This window comes from Musa acuminata, chromosome BXJ3-6 (genome assembly GCF_036884655.1).
Source record: "Musa acuminata AAA Group cultivar baxijiao chromosome BXJ3-6, Cavendish_Baxijiao_AAA, whole genome shotgun sequence".
NCBI classification, from domain to species: Eukaryota; Viridiplantae; Streptophyta; class Magnoliopsida; order Zingiberales; family Musaceae; genus Musa; species Musa acuminata.
Window position 1 is genome coordinate 39,566,524 of NC_088354.1, and position 20,660 is coordinate 39,587,183.

General features: G+C 37.4%; 2 protein-coding genes and 1 pseudogene across 7 annotated transcripts; 1 reads left to right on the top strand and 2 right to left on the bottom strand.

Moving 5' to 3' along the window:
* The first annotated feature begins 1,736 nt into the window (after nucleotides 1-1,736).
* Nucleotides 1,737-13,549, top strand: LOC135641819 (probable amino-acid acetyltransferase NAGS2, chloroplastic). Of its 5 annotated transcripts, none has more exons than XM_065157568.1 (11): nucleotides 1,740-2,212; nucleotides 4,031-4,118; nucleotides 5,018-5,226; nucleotides 7,578-7,729; nucleotides 8,539-8,956; nucleotides 9,695-9,792; nucleotides 10,298-10,409; nucleotides 10,590-10,749; nucleotides 11,545-11,617; nucleotides 11,909-12,027; nucleotides 12,446-13,549. In XM_065157568.1, exons 1-11 carry the CDS (start codon nucleotides 1,883-1,885, stop codon nucleotides 12,457-12,459), a joined length of 1,773 nt encoding a protein of 590 aa, XP_065013640.1. In that variant the 5' UTR covers nucleotides 1,740-1,882; the 3' UTR covers nucleotides 12,460-13,549. The 5 variants fall into 5 exon arrangements, with proteins under 5 accessions (XP_065013641.1, XP_065013640.1, XP_065013638.1 ...); XM_065157566.1 differs by having other exon boundaries at nucleotides 12,483-13,549; XM_065157567.1 differs by having other exon boundaries at nucleotides 12,486-13,549.
* On the bottom strand, nucleotides 12,526-13,114 carry LOC103990217 (heme-binding-like protein At3g10130, chloroplastic; annotated as a pseudogene).
* Nucleotides 13,550-14,802: 1,253 nt separating the features above from the next.
* LOC135641821 (probable proline transporter 2) lies at nucleotides 14,803-19,994 on the bottom strand. Of its 2 annotated transcripts, none has more exons than XM_065157571.1 (8): nucleotides 19,739-19,994; nucleotides 19,329-19,632; nucleotides 18,342-18,566; nucleotides 18,035-18,129; nucleotides 17,608-17,797; nucleotides 17,364-17,488; nucleotides 15,829-16,044; nucleotides 14,803-15,338 (listed from the first exon to the last, which is right to left on the bottom strand). In XM_065157571.1, exons 1-8 carry the CDS (start codon nucleotides 19,742-19,744, stop codon nucleotides 14,958-14,960), a joined length of 1,542 nt encoding a protein of 513 aa, XP_065013643.1. In that variant the 5' UTR covers nucleotides 19,745-19,994; the 3' UTR covers nucleotides 14,803-14,957. The 2 variants fall into 2 exon arrangements, with proteins under 2 accessions (XP_065013643.1, XP_065013644.1); XM_065157572.1 differs by having other exon boundaries at nucleotides 19,329-19,654; nucleotides 19,739-19,993.
* Nucleotides 19,995-20,660: the final 666 nt, after the last annotated feature.

The following is a 20,660-nucleotide window of genomic DNA, read 5'->3' on the forward strand; positions in this document are numbered from 1 at the left end:
GTACGAATCATTTATGTTATTCTAAATAATTTTTTATCTAGATTTATATTCAGAAAAATTATTTTCAAATGTAATTCAAAATTATAATAAGTCATTAATGTCATAATGATTCTTAATTAATTTATTTTAAAAATAAAAATAAATGTCTCGTTAAAATCAATCCATTGTTTAGCTTTTATATTATTCAATATTACCTTTGAGGTATGTTTGTCTTAATGACTCATTTACAGTTATTAGGTAATTTGATGAATTTGGAGATATTATTATGGTATATTAAATTTAATTATTCTCTTATTATAATGTGTCATTTTTTAGACTTAATTACTTTCTATAACTTATGAAAACAATGGATCCTTTGATTCAAATATTATAATATGATTTTTATAGATATATTGTATAATAATAATAAATATAAGTCTCATTTCCTCTGAGATTTTTTTAAAATTAATGATTGCAATTATTTTACAATATTATTACAACAACGTCAATTTCATATATGAGTTCGTCAATGCTATTTTGTTATTTATCTTTATCAAAATTTTTAGTGATTTAAGAAATAATAATCTCTTAAAAATAATAAAGAAATATCAATATGTATTTTCTCAATATCAAGATTACATTTTGATATTTTTACTTTCATTCGTTCGTTATTTTCTAAGAATATTATATTAAGATTAAATAATTAAATTTGTATGCCTTTGATTTTTTTAGATAAACAATAAAAAACCTAAAAATAGTCCTTAAATCTAAATTATTTTTATGTAAATTAAAATCTCTTATCTACAATCATAGATATGTAAAAATCTTAAGCTATGTTTTCTATCGGTCCATAATTTAAAATAAGTTGATATAATTAACTTATTAGAAATCATGTTCAAGATATATATAATCATCCTTAAAACCTTTATTCGGGCATAAAAGAATAATTCTATGCTTCAAAAGTATGATTTTGATTTTTAACGATCTTGTTCTACTGTAATGTTACACATTTAGTAATATATGATAAAGAGTAAAATTTTGGCCAATGTAAATATAATATCGACATGAAGGTGCCGATGCAGGAGTAACGTAACCATGTGTTAGCTTTTGACAACGTGAAATATTCTGTACAAAGAATATATTCTCCTTCTGCATGAAAAGAATCAGTAATCAATGAACCATTTGATTCGATAAGGTAGTCCCAACTTACCTTTATTTTGTGAGTGTCGAATCTATCATACTTAGATGGGACTTTGTTATAATGGCGATGTATTACCATAATCATCTCGATGCATTGTCATGCCAAAAAGAAAACAACTAATTATTGCAAAAAATTTACTTCCAAAAATTCAATTTTATCCCATCAGGACTGAAATTTTGAAAAAAAAATAGATTAGAATAAAAAATATGTTTTGAAAACGCTATCAAATCACACGCGTCAATGACACTGCTCGAGACAAATATTTTACGTGCAAAATAAAAGACGGTGAAAATAATTATGATAAATCGATTTCACAAATCAAACCGTTATATACTGACATAACGGGAAACCGATATCACAAGTTTAAGCCGTTATTTGGAATGCATATATTTTTGGAAATAAAATTCGAACTGGGAGATGGCATTGCAACCCATAACGGATGAGCCCCACGTGGCGTCACGGTTCCATGAACGTTTCTGATCGTGCCATGGGAAAGGGGGTGTCCGTTGCTCGCCCATGTGGCGGTTCGAGCTCCAACCGGCCAGTAGGGGATACGGTCTGCTCGGGGGTTAAGGGCAGAACGCATTGTAGTACATTTCCGTTCCCTCCCCTGATCGAGTTTCTGATTCCCTTGAACCCTCAAGCCCGTCGCCTGGTCTTGCCGGTTCTAGGGTTTCGCTCCTCCCTACCTCTCCGATCTCGATGGCCGCTTCTTGCTCCAAGACACTGATCTCTCCCTCCGTCGGCGGGGCGCCTCCGCGCTGGAAGAGGACCCCGCCCCTCCGCCGGATCGACGTCCGCCCCAGGCGCCGGAACGGCGTCGGTGGTCGATCCCTCTCCATATCCTGCGGAAGCTCCGATCCGGACGTGGAGAACGGCTTATCCGAAGGTCATGCCTCGAGGGAAAACGAGCAGTTCGTTGGGTGGTTCCGCCAGGCCTGGCCGTACATTAGGGGCCACAGAGGAAGCACCTTCGTCGTGGTGATATCTGGAGAAATCGTGGACAGCCCCAACTTGGACAGCATCCTGCAGGTACTTTCAGGTTCTGAGTGTTGGCACACACACAAACATATATATATATATATATATATATATATATATATATATATATATATATATATATATATATATATATATATATATATATAATGTGATAATAACATTTTGTGCTTGAATTAGACAGAATCTAGGAACTTCTTTTCACTTACCACTAAAAAAGAGGTGCCCAAGTTCTGACCTCTTTCCTCAACACAATGGTCCAGAATTCAGATTAGTGGACGAGTTAATTATTTCACACCATACTGTATGCAGGTTGGTATAGGTTCTACTAATTTTTAAAATTTAGGATTGGGACGAATTAGTTCAAGATCAGCATTCATGTACTGATACCGCACTGGCTTGGCAGTATACCATAAGAGCTATAACAATCCTGCTCAGTCACATATGATCATGTATGAAAGTACTATATTTTGTTGGAGCACAGACATCATTAATTGAGTATCCAAAATTTGAAGTGAATTAAAAGAAGAGTTTATCATCTGATATTCATAACCAAATCTGATCTGATATTCTTTTAGGAGAGTGCAGGAAAGATTCATAATAGCCAATGTCTTGAACCATGAGATATTGTTAATTTCCATCACTAGAGGAAATTTTTGCAAAGAGTGTGTGTTTTGGATCTTGTAGTCAAATCTGTCGCAAGTACCTATGATTGTGATCAAATTGTAAAGGAGTAATTCAATCGTCAATGACTTGGTTGATTTAGTGTCCTTTTTTACTTTAACTCCCCATACAAACAGTTGGTTCTTTAAGTGGCCAGTATGCTAGTTGTAAATCTTGGCTGGCTCATCCACCACATTATGTCCTAAAGATCTTGCCCTTGGGCCTTGGTGCATTATTTGGGTGAAGATAGAACCTTGTTTAGCTTAGGCAAGTTGTTAATTGAGTTTAGTTTAGGCCTAGCATTTGTCCTTTTGTATGAAGTTTACTTCCTCCCCCCACTATTAATTCTTTAGGTATGCTTCAGAATTATCCCCAGGCAGACCTTAGGTAAACGGTGGTTGCATGACCTTTAACCCTTTTCTTATTTGGCTAGTCAAAGTTCTGTAAAAATACTCCACAAAACACAGTATTTTTTGCTAGAAAAATATAGGTTATGATGATAAGTTATTTAGGGAGAGACTATCCATGTGTAGTAAATTCAATTCAAAAAGTAGGTTTTCATTGCATGTGGCTGGCCTATTTTTTTCTCCTTTCTCTCTTTCATTTATTAGTTTCTTATTGTATTCATTTGAACCCTTTTATTATAAAATTTATATAATACAATAGCAAGACTAGAAATTAAATTCTCTACTTGCATACGTACGACCATGTATATTAAGGCAGCCTTTTCTTCTAAAATAAATAATATCACCTAAGTATTTTTCATGGTTGCTTCTTTTTGTTCCTTTTAATATTCAGGTTTTTTCCTGCAACAGGATGCTATCAGCTATGGAACCTGAATTTTGTATGATTAAATATCTTATATTATTCTTTGGGATGCAGCAAGCTGTATTTCTTTACAGAATGTACATTATGCAATGAACTTTCTAATCTACAATTTTTGTTGAGTGAATCGGTTTGATCTTCATGGACTCTCAAAATAGAATGCTTTGCATTTTTCCTGTAAGTGTTTCTATTTGGCAATAACTTACTATGACCATTAATTATATTATATGTGCGTATGCTTGCAGGATATATCACTGCTTCATGGACTCTCAAAATAGAATGCTTTGCATTTTTTAAAAGTGTTTCTATTTGGCAATAACTTACTATGACCATTAATTATATTATATGTGCGTATGCTTGCAGGATATATCACTGCTTCATGGTCTAGGGATCAAATTTGTTCTTGTTCCTGGAACCCATGTCTTGATAGATAAGCTTTTGCATAAGAAAGGTTGGTATGATTCTTAACCTTGTTATTGTTAGCTATGAGGTTTTTTTTAGACTTTAGCTTTGAGTTTTTAATTTGATACTAATCACGACTGTGGTTGTTGAATAGTCCACCAAACCCTAGCTAGAATTCCTTATAGCCAAAATTTCATCTTACGAAATTTGATGCTTATGCCTAATTTTTCCATTTGTTGGACACATTATACTGATTGACAAATTTGTGATCAGTCTCCGAGGCCTATATATTATAATTCTTAGTTTCCTTAAGTCGTAAGGTGTTTGCCAGCATTTTGATTATTTTTTTCTTGCTTTTAATATGTACTATGATTTGACTGCATTATAGAAATGATTGAGTAAATGAATCCATGAGGCTTGGGTCAATTTGGTGACCTTCGACTTACGATTTTGGACTCGTAAGTATATTTACCATTTTGGATTTTATCCATTCATTCATAATTGTTTTTGTTGCTTAACTAAACAACAACAAACATCATTAAACTTTAAATGTTGAAAGTAATTAATTTTCAATTATTAAAAGAACAAGGGATTTCTCATGCTAGAACTTTTATTCAGCAATAGTAATATCTTCATCAATCTCTCTTCCTGCTGGATAAAAAAAATTTAAGCATTGTGGTTCTGCAGGAAGGGGAGAATGGTGAAAACACTATTCATATTGTTGAAGCTGAAATGCACTATTTTATGCTGTCTTGGTCATTAAATGTTAGTTTCTGAAGACGTGCACATGGTAAATCAGTTTGATTATTTTTATATGCTGGTTGTAAGGATTAGCTTTATCCACCAAGTAATTTGTTTAGTGCTTCTTCTTGCTCTCGTTTGTTTGCAGTTCTTTTTCTTCTGTATGTTGGTACATTGTAACTTCTTGTTACCTGTTGATCTCCTAAGGAAGCAAGGGGAAGTATGTTGGGCAGTACCGAATTACTGATTCTGATTCACTAGAGGCAGCAATGGAAGCTGCTGGGAGAATTCGTCTTGTAATTGAAGCAAAGCTTTCGCCGGGACCCCCTATATTAAATCTTCGTCGGCATGGTGATCATAGTCGTTTTCATGATCTTGGTGTTGGCGTGGCTAGTGGCAACTTTCTTGCAGCCAAGGTTATTTCAAGACTTGAATCTTGAACTTTTATTTTGGAATTTTTTTTTTGGTTGTGTGCTCCTAAACATCCATAACAAATACCCTCATGGAAGTGTGAATTACTTATATTCCTCCATTAACATTGAGAACCCATTAAGTTGCCCCTCTTTGTGAGGCTATGTTATTTATGCAAAGACTAAAATGTCCATCAGTGTTTTTTTATGGGCAGAACATGCACATTATCCCATGTCAGTATCTAAGTTGATGGCACTGGCCAATCCAATTGAGATGGAACATAGAGAGAAATAGGTGGATTCCTTTCATAATTATAGCTGAGTAGGGGTCATTTTAGTCTTTTTTCCCCCCTAAAGACACCTTTATGGTGGAGGTTGATGGGGAGAGGGAACTTATTGGGTTTTCAATTCTACAGGGGCATGCAAGCAATTCAAACATCGGCATGTATCTGGATGTATATGTTTGTTTGGAAGGGTCCAATGACAAAGCTCCTTTTATTTTATTTTGAAAACTCATGGTGAAAGTTTAATTCACAGATATCTTGATAGCTTCTTATGACATTCTCATTGCTATTAAGCAAATGTATTTCATGAGAAAAATAAATAGATTGTTTTCCAGAGTTTCTTCTTATTATGCCCTCAATGCAAATGTTGTTATAATTTGATTTTGAACTATGTTTGATAGGATTTGTCTTCTCTTAACAAGGGTTTTCTTTCTCTGAAGGAAGTATCCTCCAGAAGAGATTTGAGGGAGAGAAGAGGATAGGGAATAAAATAACAGAGAAGTAGAGGGAAGAAAGACGAAGAGAAGACAGGATTAGGAGAAGACTGTCCTAGTAGGACTAGGAGCAAGGGTTTCCTTATCTTACTAGGATTAGGAGAATGGTCTTCTGAAAGGTTATCAGGACTAAGGAAGGAGAATTTAGTTTCGGTGGTCTTTGTCATTGCAACGTTTCATTTCATTGTGTGTGCATGAAATTCTAATCATTGTAAAATGATATCTTAGTCTTAAGATTGTGAAATGGGGTTGATACTGAACTGCTTAGTTACACTTGCAGTCTATACCTAATTACCTAATGTAATTTTTTTCATATATAATCATTCATCTGCATAACATCATGTGTACAAATCTTAATGATCATTTTACAAAGGCTTCTAGTTTTCGAGTTGATGCTAACAAAAATTTTGGTGACATAATTCTGTTTGTGTGGATCAAATTCACTTCTGCATTTGCATATTTCCTATTTTTTGCCATCTGTTTCTATATAGACTCTTGACAGTGTAGGGAACGTAGAAAAGAAGTTTCATATACAGGTCTGGCTCGATATTTTTGATATTTGAAATCATTATCATCATTATTCTGATTTAATAACGAAAGATGCAGCCTCACATTCAATTCAAGCAGTAATCATTTTTACCCTCTCCATGTGTGTAGCAAAAAACAGCTGACATTAAACGATGTAATTCCACCTAATGTGCCTGATTGATTTTGAAATATCAGGATTTCTCTTAGGCTTTTTACCATTTGTGTAAGTTTATTATGCCATACTCGAGAAATCATTTGTTATGATGCTATAGTTATACTAGCACTTGCAAATAGGAATGACACCGGGTGGGCACTCATGCATTTCACTGTACCTATTCTGTTTCCAAATTCAACTAGTTAGCCTCGTAGTTGACCTCATGTCAAACTTGAATCAGGTACCCGTTCTACTATACCTAACCATCCAAACCTGATTAATGATCTTGTTTAAGTGGGTTGGGTAAGGATAATTATTTGAAAAATATGACCTTTTTTGGGAAATGATAATTTAGTAGACTATATCCACCAATTTCACCTTGCTCATTCTCGAACTTAACCAACTACCTAGGTACTTGAACTCATTCCAGACTAAATACCCAAGTCTTCGAATCCAGTCCAAATCTGGCTTGAATACATATTTCGCTACCTGTATATATCCCATACCTGATTAACGGGTATGCTATTCTGGCTTAAACAGGTCACGTAGCTGCTTGTAAAGGATAGAGTATACCTGTTGCCATATGCTATCCCAATTAAGAATACTAGAGTCGAAGAGACCTGAGCAGAAAAAAAATCTAAAGTGTTCAGGATTTAGTAGCCTGATAGTTAACAGTACAACCTGTATCTTTATCATCATTTTAAATGTTTTTTTACATTTGATGGGAAATGGGAATTTAGTGTAATAACTTAATGTCATAACCCTTCTGAATTTTTTAGTGAAACTCACTACTTTTAAACAGTTAAAGCTACAAAATTCTTACTGTACATCTCTCGTAGAGTGTTGAGTAATACAGCAAGCTAACTTTCTTCTTTTTCTTCCTCTTTTGGCTTGCAGAGAAGGGGAGTTGTTGAAGGTATAGACTTTGGATCAACTGGCGAAGTGAAAAGGATAGATGTATCTAGTATAAGAGAAAGGCTTGACAGAGATTGTATAGTTATAGTTAGCAACCTTGGCTATTCAAGTTCAGGAGAAGTCCTAAATTGCAAGTATGCTGATTACCTTTTCTCTTTAGATGATCATTCATAGTCCAATTGCATCTTCAGGAAATGGATCTTGATTTTCCATATATATATTTATGTGTATATATGTATATATCATCTTACTGGCTTCTATCCTGTAGCTGGAGAATTTGCAGTTAGGCTATTTTCTTGTTGAGTTCAATGAAAGCCATCTTAGATTGGTGATTGAAACTTATTTGCATTTGTTATTTATGCACAACATGAAGTTCTTGTTTTGGCGTTCTGTTTTTACTTTTTATTTTGTGCTTTTGTTGATTCTGACCAAGTAGTTTCTGAAATTTTTTCCAAGAAGCTTTGCATTTTTTTTGGGATAAATTCTTCTACTCATGCTTGTTTCTATGGCAAATGATAATCTAAACTTATTCACTCAATGCTTTAATGGGACCATTCTGAGTGAGGGAACTCCTGGCACTCCGCGGCTGGTGGGATCAGGCTGGCCAAGTGAAGTTTCCTTTACAGTTAAGGTTCAACCCTGAAACTGACTCAGCCATATTTATTGTGTATTAAATTGATCCTTTTACATTGTAACCTGGTCTAACTTGTTTACATCCACTCCTGAACTATGTATGTTGTGGATTGTTTATGGGTGAGAAAAAAAATTATCTTTCATGAATTCGTTCTGTCAAAATGGTGCCGATCCAATCTGACCATTCATACTTCTTGATTTACGTTGGTGCTGCATTTGTTTATGTATCTACTTCTTTTTTTACTTTTCTTCTGAAGGTTTTCTTCATAAATGTGTGGTCAGACTAACTTTAACTTTTGGAATGACTCAGCACCTATGAAGTTGCTACTGCCTGTGCTTTAGCCATTGAGGCAGACAAATTGATTTCCATTGTCGATGGCCAGATACTCGATGAACATGGACGATTTATACGTTTCATGACTCTCCGAGATGCTGACTTGTTAATTAGAAAGAGAGCTAAGCAGAGTGAGACAGCTGCAAACTACGTTAAATTTGTTGGTGAAGATATTAATTCTTCTGGCTATCTTCATTCAAATATAAGTGGTACAATTTCATGGAAGGAGAAAGACTTCATTCAAAGTCACAGAGCAACATTTCAGAATGGTGTTGGGTTTGATAATGGGAATGGATGGTCTGGCGAACAAGGATTTGCTATTGGTGGCGAAGAACGGCTAAGCAGATTAAATGGTTACCACTCAGAATTGGCTGCAGCAGCATTTGTTTGCAAGGTATTGCAATTATTCAATTCATGAGAACCCCAAAATTTTATAGTGTTTCTGGTTAATTTCTTTACATGCAATTTGTTGAGTTGTTTTCTGGGAAGTGTTTTAGTTTTTTGGTTTTGCAACCTTCTGAATCTCCAAAAGTGTACTCTCAAGGAACTCACTATTTCTCATAGTATGGGTAGTTGACCACAACTCAGAAAGAGAAGGCTCCATGTCAACACAATATGAGGCTCCTTATCGTGGTCTGATTTTTAAACCCAGGTGACCTTGGGCAAGAGCCATGCCTTAATAGCTAAAAAGTTCACTTGTAAGACAGAGTTACTACTTTGTCAGTTGCGTCTGATCATACAAACATTAAGCTCTAAACATATATTCTATTATATTATATTTCATTTTTAAGGCATGAATAAGATTAATGAGTAAGTGAAATTGCATGTCTAAAATGAATGATGAAAGACATGAGGTTTTGACGAGAGAATTTGAGTTTATTCAGATTCTAGTTGGCACCATAAAAAGGCTTATTGAGAACCTCCCTTGGCACATATCTGGATTATGATGGTTCTCTGGCTGATATGAGCATGTCACCAATATTTATAATTGAAAATTTTATTATACTCAGTTGTTAAGGAGTTCTTAAGGCTGTCTACTGCAGTGTAACTTTTATTAGGATTTCACAGATCCCATTTGCTTTCATGAAACCTAATTTCATTATTAATTGTTTGTATTTTTTTCTTCTTTTAGGGTGGAGTTCAGAGAGTTCATTTAATTGATGGAACTCTTGGGGGAGCCTTGCTTCTGGAATTATTTACCAGAGATGGAGTAGGGACTATGGTGGCTAGGTATGAGGAAGTTTTTGCCAAGTCTTTATTGCTCTGTTATGAATCGTTATGCATTTTATTTTAGCTTTGATTTCTGCATGTTATGACTTTTCATTGATTTGTTTTTCTTCTGATTAGTAGTTTGAAAATGTGTATTTTGTTCAAGAAACTATTCATTTTTTTTCTTTTCGAACATTTGGTTCTGTTTAAGCAAATATTTCATGGCTTATTTTTCTTGTCTTCCACTTTTCTGAGGATTTGCACTACAAAATATTTTTTGTCATTGAAATCAGCGGACACCAAGTGAACTGATCACATTCTTTTTGTTGTACAATGCACTTTTTATTGGCGTATTCTGAAAGCGAGTCAAGTTCTGTTATGATATAGTAGGTCGAGATGTTTGTATTATTGTGCTTCTTACTTTAATGAAATTTGCTTGAAATGCTGATATAATATGCTTCATACTTCATTTTAGCTTTTAGTGAATCTGAACATCTTGTATTGACTTTCCCAATTCTCACTCTAGTGATGTCTATGAGGGAACACGGATGGCTACAGTGGCAGATCTTCCTGGTATAAAGAAGCTTCTCCAACCAATGGTAGAATCAGGTGCCTTGATTCGAAGGACTGATGAAGAGGTTTACATAATTCTAACGTTCTATTTGTTTTCTCAATGTCCATAAAGTATGTTCTGGTCGTTCCACATCTTGATCCCATTTTGATTGTTATAACTTGTAAAAATAAAGAAAGAACTTAGAAGCTTTTGCCTTCATAAATATTTTACTAGTTTGTACTTATAACTTGTTCCTTGTTTTCAGCTTCTTTGTTCATTGGATTCCTTTATCGTTGTTGAAAGAGATGGTTCAATTATTGCATGTGCTGCTCTTTTCCCTTTCTTCGAGGATAAGTGTGGTGAGGTTGCTGCTGTGACTGTGTCTCCGGAGTGCCGAGGTCATGGACAAGGAGATAAATTACTCGGTATGCTTCGAGTATCCATGAAAAGCTCTAACAACTTGTCTTTTACTGAAAAATGAAGTGCAATATCTAACATTGTAGGACATGCAATTCCATGTAGGCCTTCAGACTTAATGAACATTAAATTTTATTTATATATATATATATATATATATATATATATATATATATATATATATTGCATTTTTCTATGCTTTTGATATATTATTTTCAAGCCTATTTTCAAGAAACTATGATATTTTTTAAGTGCCGTGGACTGTTTTTTTTTTGCAATATTCAGCGTCATACTTTAGACATAAAAAGCATAGCTGAGAATGCAACAGGAGACATTGATAGAAAAAAATCATTGAAGATGTCTTCTCGCAACACATTGAGTTGTTTACTGCCTTTTCTGGTTCCATCATAGTTTAGTATGTGACTGTTGAACTTGTCTTTTATCCTGATGGCACTCATCATTCTAGTCATTCTAACCAAAGCTTTGATGACTTTTTCTCTAACCACTGATGTATTCTAATACTTTAATGATGTATGTATGCATTTAATGGAGACAACTTTGAACTTATAACGAATTTCATAATGTTTTTGACATTTTTGTTTGCTATCTATACGATGTATCTGTATTAAATCAAGAACACATTTTAATAGAGTTGATGTGTTCAGTTAACATTTTCTTTAATCATCATCAATGTGCTTTTCACCGAGTTTTTCTGATTTGAGTCTTGTTTGATCTGTATGGATACAGATACGTGTTATAATGTGACTTACCATGTAATTTTATTTTCTGGCTATATTATGCAGATTACGTAGAGAAGAAAGCAACGTCTCTTGGACTAGAGAGACTTTTCCTGCTGACAACTCGTTCTGCAGATTGGTATGCAATTCCAAGGCTATTCACTTGTAACACTGCATGATGTTTTAATGGATTTTTTCAAAACATATACCTAAAAAAAATTAAATACCCATCAACGCATTTGTGTAAATGATGATAATCAACATTATACTTTCTTTTTCTCGTGTTGTTCAAGTTTAGCAGGAAAGGGGATTCATGACTCATGAGAACTATCTGCAAATTATTATTGGTCCTAAAGTTCCTTATTCTAATACTAGGATGTAAATTACTTTATCTCACTAATTAGAGATTTCGCTTAACATGTTTTCACAGGTTCGTGAGGCGTGGCTTTTCCGAGTGTTCCATCGAGTCCATTCCAGAGCAGAGAAGGAAAAGAATCAATCTTTCGCGTGGATCGAAGTATTACATAAAGAGGCTGTATCCGGTGCTAGGTGGGGTTTCAAGCAATAAGCCGGCCCACAGAATTATATAGCTTTACCTGTTTATTTTGGTCTTCCTTTCTACCATACTCATAAACCTCAGAATGGTACATTGGACAAAATTAGATGAAGAATGTTCACGTGATAGATTGATATAGAGAGATTGTGAGATCTTCATATTAGGAGAAATTGTTGTTGATAAACTTGATTACTGCATGATGAATCATTTTTTTAAATATCATTTCATAATAGAACATTTACTCTCTTGGTTAGCTATCTTCTATATATTTGTTATTTCTGGGGGAAGGTCCCATTCATCAACAGATCTTTACCTTATTTTTGCTAATATTCTTGTAATTTGTTTCAGAGGTCAGAAGGGAAGGAACACATGATTGCCATCATTTCCTAATCTCTGTTTCCCCTGTTTCAGATGTTGCTTACTGAAGGATATGCTTTGACCATGGTAGTAGGAGTAGGTGGCGGAGGATGAACGGGAAGTGGGAGGTGTTACTATTCGACGGGAAGCATGACTTCGTTGGTGCGGAGGAGACGCAGCGTCCAGGGCGGGTTGTACCTGGCGAGGAGGAAGTCGCCGACCACCTTGTGGCCGTCCCGCTCTAAGCTCCGCCTCAGCTGCTGCATCCTCTCCGCCGCCACCTCGTCGGAGGCCACCCCGCTGAACTTCGCCACCCCGTACTTGGCCTCCTCCTCCTCCTCCTTCACCACCAGCAGCTCGTCCATGGGCGCCGGCGCCTCCGCCGCCCCCGCGTACTTGGACGGCAGCACGAACTGCATCGTCACCGCCCCGCCGCTGCGGGTGACGACCCGTCATGTCGATCTTCTCCGGACGGTCCTTGCTGACGACGGCTGCGGTCATGGCGATCTTCTCCGGGCGGACGTTCTGCGGGTCGCCGAGGGCGCCGATGTAGTTGGCCAGGATTATGAAGCCGCCGTCGCGGTCGTTGCGGAACTTGGAGGGGTCGTAGTTGACTTCGGCCACCACACGAAGGAAGTACTTGCTGATCTGGTAGTCTGCGGCCGCGCGGATGACTTCATATTTGGGCGTCTCTACCGTGATCTTCCCCAACACCAAACCCATCTCTCCCTCACTTTCGCTTCGTCGATATGAACGTGGGCGCGTGTATATTTATATATATAGTCGCTTGCTTGGTAAAGAAGGTGTGGTGGTGGTGGCAATGGCAGTCGCAGGACGAGACGGGGGCCCGAGGAGGAGGGAGGCGGCACAGACGTGTCCTGGCGTCATGCCGTGGTGCGATTCATTTGCTCGCTTCGGGAAGGAGGGCGGCCTCGATGGGATTCGGAAACATTGGATCGCCGGTTGGGTAAGAAAACTTCTACTTATCAAACTGGATCGTACTTTATTTTCTTTTGCTGATATTGCTTGACACGTAACCCAATGTGAAGGCTTCGGACGTAGACTGATGTGTTAAACATTGATTGGATGGTATATTCGTTAAAAGACAAAATATTCACGACAGTCGTAAATTGTCATTTTCCAAAGATTTTTTTTTTTTTACTTTGACATAGTATTTTCTTATTTTTTAAGATCAGATTACTTCTGATGTCCATCTCGTACACTGTCGTTTTGGACATCATCGTGAAGCATCCCTTAAAACACTCTTCTCCAGCTCAATGCCAACTCCACATTCTCGCCCTTGAGAATGGAAAAAAGGGTGGGGTGGAGGTGACAACCGTAATGGCACACAAGCGAGAATGATATAAAGAGCACACTGTCACAAACGGTTGTTATCCATTCATAACATCTTCATATTTGTTTCTTTTGCTTACTTGTACATATGTCCACCTCGGAAGCACGATATTTTCATTTCGGAGACAGCTCAGACATTTTTGCACACATGATGATAGGAAAAATAATAGCGACGCAAACTCACCCTACCACCTGGTCGAAGGAAGCCACTTCAACTGCAACTAAGGGAAGGCTTGCATGCGTACATTGAAGCTAGGAGGCATGACGCATCTTCCCCAACCTTACCTTCTAAACGAATGGCGTAGGGGGTCATCCCCTACTCGTCCCGGATAGATCAAGAGCATTGACAAAGCATATCATCATAGGCATCCTACCCTGATATCTTCCTTTAAAGGACACACTCGTCAGCTATCAACATCAATGATCCCCTGACAGGGTAAGAGACACCCTACCCTATCGTTGGTTCACACCACTAACTGCTTAGGTATAAAACCCAAGCTCCTGAGCCAAACAGGGGAAAGCGAGGCTCCATCTAAACTCTTCTGAGCTCTACTAAACCCCCTCCACATACATTACTGATTAGAGTCAGAGGGGTCAAGCCGAGACATTTCCTCGACACTTACCGCTTGTGCATGACCCAGGTGCGTCTAAAAAACACCTTAGAGCGACGCTGAGCACTTCCAAAAGACTAAGGAGCATCTCGGGATGACCTCGAGCTTCCTTCAACAGATAAGCCACTCCCCGAGACGATTGTGGATCAATCGCTGAGAGCCTAGAACAGAGTCCACCTGTCACCTCGGTTGCCTTCTTGGGATGCCTCTCTCGTCCCGACATGGGCCCTTACGATGAATCTATACCTTCGGGATTAAATCAAGCTATGTTAACTCTTCGGTTAATAACACCAAAGCAACAACACCAGCATTCGCATCCATAGGAATACTCGGACGCAAACATGTCCCTGAACATTTGATTTGAAGCCGAAACGGTAGATGATATCAGTTTACAACAAAATTCTCAACTAAAATGAAATGACACCAATGATTATGAACACAATACTCTAAAACAAATCTAGTTTATTCAACTTGCACGTTCAGCCGGAAATATAAACCGGAGGAACCCGACACAGTTTATTTACATTTTGCCGGAAATATAAACTCGAGGAACCCGACACAATTTATTTACATTTCGCGAATAGAAAGGAAAAGACTAAAGATCATAGGTCTGCAAAGAGATGATAAGTATTCGAATCAACAACGATGAGCCTTAGAGCTGCGATTGCAGCAGCCATAGACAAGCAACTGAAACCAACAACGTTCAGCCAATGCCACGCCTTCTGTGGTACGGAAAGCTTGTTCTTTTTCACCTTCAAGTACATGTGATTTGCAAGAACAAATGTAAGCGGAAATGTACTGAGAGCCCCTGTGAGGCTCATAAAGTCTCCAAGAAATGGAAGCAGAGCTGCTACAAGGGTGTTTATTGTGAGGTAGCCTCCTCTCACAACAACTCTGAATGAAACGTTGTAAAAGGAAAAGGGACTCCCTTGACCTCTTCCATAATTCGTGTCCAAGTATTCATACATCGGACTTGCAAATATCTAACATAAACTCAGTTAGTATAGAAATAGAACATTAATATTATGACATTCCACTTCTACAATGTCCAATGTGAAGCCTAAGCAACATTGCCAGTTGTTAGCCTTTTTATGACTAGCAACTTGATATTGCATGATGTCAACAAAACATGACGAGAATGTTTAACAAGCAAGCATAAAAACTCATAGATGATACGTATGAAGTAAACAAAATCTGGATACATTGGTAAGTTATGAATTGCTCTAACATGATTCGGCAAGGACGAAAAGCTTCTCTCTTGAGGATGATAATAACAAGTGATTGAGATATTGAAAAACATGAAAATAAATGTGGACGAGACTGTCAATTGCAATTAACAGTAAAGGGACAAATGATGTATGATGTGAACTGTAAACTAATCTATATGCTCAGAGAATATAGCTTTCTTTCTTCTATTATATCCAAAAAAAAAAAGCAGAATGTCAGTGGCAAGTATTGGATCAAGAGAAGTACATGTAAGGCGACAACTGTCTGAAAAAAGGCCGCAATGTTAGCAACTGACTTCACCCAAATTGGACCATTGACACTATTTAGTAAATAGGTTGATGTTGAAGAGCCATAAGCCCAATAACCAACGAAGGTAACAGCATACAACGGCAAGCCACCTATTACAAACTGAAACCAAAGTGCTTTCTCCATATTTCTGATGACGGGGGGTTTCACTGTTGCCTGCAATAAGATGAGAGGAAGGCTGTTAAAATGTGTGAGTACATGCTACACTATATATGTTTACTCCTGGAGCAAAAGCTGCAAAGAACAGACTTCAAATAATCCAAAATTTTCCTAGAAAAAAATAATAGAACTCCGGATTTCATCCTCACCTTTTAACTGAAACACAGCAATCAAAACTCACAAAAGGATACAGATCTATGAACACAACCATCCTATTAGGGTTTCTAACCTAAATGAACTGAAATAATTGGCATGTATATTTCATCATAAAGTTGATCGGACTGCCAAAGATCTAGCTAAAAATTAAACCCGACCCGACATTCCTTCATCATAATTCCAAAGCTTATTCTTCAGCTTAGCAAAAGACAAAATTGGGCGAAGTACAAAGTTCATCCTATTCATCTATTTAAAACATTAAGGATAGTGAACACATATGCCCGTGTTTTAGGACAAGAAGTTGGCTGCCTTTTCCAATTTGTTCTGGAGTGGGTATCTAAAATTGCACTATCATATGGAGAAAAATATTATAGCAAGAAGTGAACATCTGATGAAGGAATTGATGGAAGCAAATAAATGAATAACAACTGAGCAGAAAAGTGGAATGTATAATATGAACCTAATCATCAAAAATTACAAGGCAAACATGACCTATATATATATATATACATGTGTATATATATATACATGTGTATATATATATACATACATATATACATACATACATATATACATACATACATATATATATATATATATATATATATATATATATATATATATATATATATATATATATATATATATATATATGTATATATGTATATAAAGACGTTACAAGCTGAAATGAATAAAGTAGCCTTTGCTCCTGGCACGCATGCCGCCACCACCACCCCTCTTTTCATTCACGATCCCATGAGGTGGTGGTGGTGATAGGCCATCCCACCAGTATGCCCTCGGAAGTTTAATGTCTCCAATTTTTTCTCTTCCTTGTTAATACCAGAAACCAGTTGATTGGGCTCGGTGTCGATTTTTCACTTGGATTAGTTCCAGTGAAGTAAAACAAATAAAGAAGGGGCTCAGTTTGATCCAAAGATCATGCTCCAACCAAGCCAACCCGTGACCAGTAAAAAAGGAATCATTGAACAGCCATGCAAAGAGATAACCAGACAATACAGTAAAAATTAATAAGCTTCAGAAATTTGCAGTTTTAAATTTTATCAATTTTTCTAACAAAAAAACATAAAATTTAAATCAACAGTTGATAATGATTCCAATACCTGCTCCTACTGCATGAAATTAGTGTTGTATAAGCTCACCTGAATCTCTGGCAACATCCCTGTGTTGTAAGAAAAAACAAGAGTGGCAGCAGCACCAATGGTACTGAAAACTTTGCTAGCATTAGACCCTGGAATGCTATAATCTCGAGCGGGAGTACTAAATCCTGTATCAAAATAACACCGATATAATTTATAATACCTTACAGCTATTTTTGTTGCTCACAATTTGCTTGTATGTATATCAGAAATACAACATTAGCTTAAGTTGCCTAATAAGTAGTACCATCTTTGAGAGACAGCACGAATGCTGTAATGATGTATATCAGGCTCAAAAATGTTGAGAACCCCAGCCAAATTCTCAGGGCTGATAAATGAGGTATGCCAAAAGCAAATAGTGCACAAACAAACCCAGCAATTGCTATACAGTAGGGAAGCTTCAAGACACCATCATCCCTATAGAGGACATATGTGGCCTGCACAAAAAAAAAAAGGGTGAGAATTACAAAGCATGCAACAAAAGCCATCTTTACATAACATATGAGGTCATGTTTCCTAATCATCTAGAAACTGTATATCTAAATTGTTTTGTGATTTATGATTTAGTACCAAACTAAATGAAGCTACAAAAGAATCACTAAATGAAGATTTAAAATATATTTTAACAACTTGAGCAACAAGATTGAGATGATAGTAGGAGTTGCATATCTTACCTTTAATGCTTGCCCAGCCAGAATGATATATCCAGTGTTAATCATGAACAGATTAACATATTGCAATGCCCATGTAAGAGAATACATTTTCCTACCTGCAAAATGGGCCCAAACAAAGGAAATCACTAAAACTTTAGGGAAGTTAAACAAACTGCCCAGTGAAAGAGATGTGCAATCATAAATGCTATAACTTGTTCTTAAAAGGATTTATGAGAAGGTATCAGAAAGGTCTTGCACAAAAATAAGAAACAATCATGTCAACCTTTAGAATCAATATAGGAGGTGCAAAAAAATTATTCAGCATTACCATATATATGCCCAGCAAGGTCTCTGTATCTGATATGCCGTTTTCCACCAACTTCATGGAGACGGGCTATAAGAACATTAGCATAGAGGGATATAGCAGCTGCCAAGATAAACCCAGTTGTGCCGATGACCCAACCCAATGGAACCATGGCAGATCCAGAATAACCTAAGACATATGCACTGTTCACCCCGGTTGTGAGCACAAATCCAACCTGGTACCAAGGATCTGGACAACCAGAAAAAAGGAAAATGTGAGATGTATATACATATATGTAACCACATATGTCCTGAGGAACACAAGATCCTGACATGCCAACGAAATGAAACAGTTTTGTACAGTTAGAATATAAGAACACCATATTGAAAGAAAATTATGATAATATATTTCTAGTCTGATTATATGGAAAGAGGATATAAAAGGAGATACAAAGAAATGTTCCAACATTGGGTTTCGGCAAGATGTAAAAGTAAGACTACCTACACCCTTGGGTAAGATAGCAGATGCAAACAAAATAGGTCCTTGCAAGAATTGGCTCGTGTAGCACGCATTCAAGAAACCAAATCTTTCAAAAATTTCAGTATCACTTTTTAACAAATTGTCAAATAGTTCTTGCGAAATTAGGTTTATCTCTAGTTTTGTATGTTTCACTTTTTTCTTGCGTCGAAGAAGGGAGGTTGCACACTTTCCGTTTCCCCTATTTGCTGATTAGGGTTTTCTTTCCTTCTCATAACGTTTTGCTTCTTTTGCTGCAACACTCTCTTTTACTCCCTCTCTACGTGCGTCTTGTAATCCAGCATCAAGAGTTCATGCTGAAATATCGATCAAGAAAACAGAGAGGTCGAGCGGTGACACGACCTAATCACGATGGATGAGTCGACCACAACGAGCGCCCAAGAAGGACGGCTAGCAAACATCATGACCCCGGAAAGACATCATTCCTGGAATACAACATAACAACAGAATTTGGAAGGAGGGGGTAAGAGATACCGCTGCTGATCTGGTGAGCGCTGTCCTCGGAGGCATCAATCTTAGAGTTCGAGTCGGCGTCGCCGTCATTCCCGTGCCCGACGTGCAACTTCGTCTCCGTCATTGCGTCCTCCTCCTCTCTGCCGCGATGCAACAGCAACGAGGTCTCCGAATCTCCCTCGTCCGCAGATATATCGGACGAGGCAAAGGACGAGGTGATGGTGGTGGTGGCTGAAGAGGCGGGGGAGGAGGAGATGAAGAAGCTGGGACTGGGATCCACCACCCGCGTCGATGCCTCTATTGGCGGTCCCCCTCCGCCTGTAATCTATACATGGAAAGGAGCGGCACTTCAAAAATAAAGGCATCAGAAATCCAAAAAAAGAAGGATACGGAAAGGGGAGAGAGAGAAACAGAGAGGAATCGAAGCTTACATCCATCGATCGGTCGAGACGAAAAGGAAAGCAGATTCGGGTGCGTGATTACAGAAAAGGTGCGGACCAGCAGCGAATTTGCCGCCTCCGCCGTTCTCGGTGCGCCGTCTACGAGGCGGCTCGCACTTCCCCCAAACCTAATTATTGCTTTCGGCAAAGCAGAGACAGAGACAGAGAACAGAGACAGAGACAGAAGCGCGGTGCGGACGATTTCTCCAATCTTGACGTGCGCCCGATACGATTAGTCGGTTGCCGCGTACGGTTGCTCCCGCGAGGGGCGAACGACAACCGACACGCAACAAATGATCGAACCGCGAGTGCTCGTGAACGTATCTCAAAGGGTGACCATCGACGGCTCATCGCGCTTTCCGCGCGAATCTCGAAGCGCGCACCACCTGTCCGAAATATTGCGCCATTTTGTGTAATGGTAATGACGACGACGTGGATGTTGTCGTATGTGTTCCCACCGACCACTCACGATTCGGGTCTAAGGTGACAGCTTTATTGCTCACTGTTCATGCATTATCCAATAAACATTTTTATCGATGAGGGATTTGAACATATAGTATTGTCACATCGAAATTTTGTTTGGGCGACTCCTCGATTTTTTTTCTTAAATAATATATTTATTTTATATAATTTTAAAAATATCGATCTCTAAGGATAAAAAAAGGACGAAAACGATGATCTAAGGACGAAGAATATAAGAGTATCAACATGATGAGAAAGGATAAAAAAAGACGAAAGGACGGAGAATGATAAGAGTGTCGATAAGATAAAAAAATTAAAAAAGTTTTAAAAAATCACTTAATTTATTTTTTTATTATTATTTTAGTAAACATATATCTGTTGTTAATTAATATATATATTATATTTTTATAATCACTGAAACAAGGTTAAGGTCTTTAAAAATCATAATCAT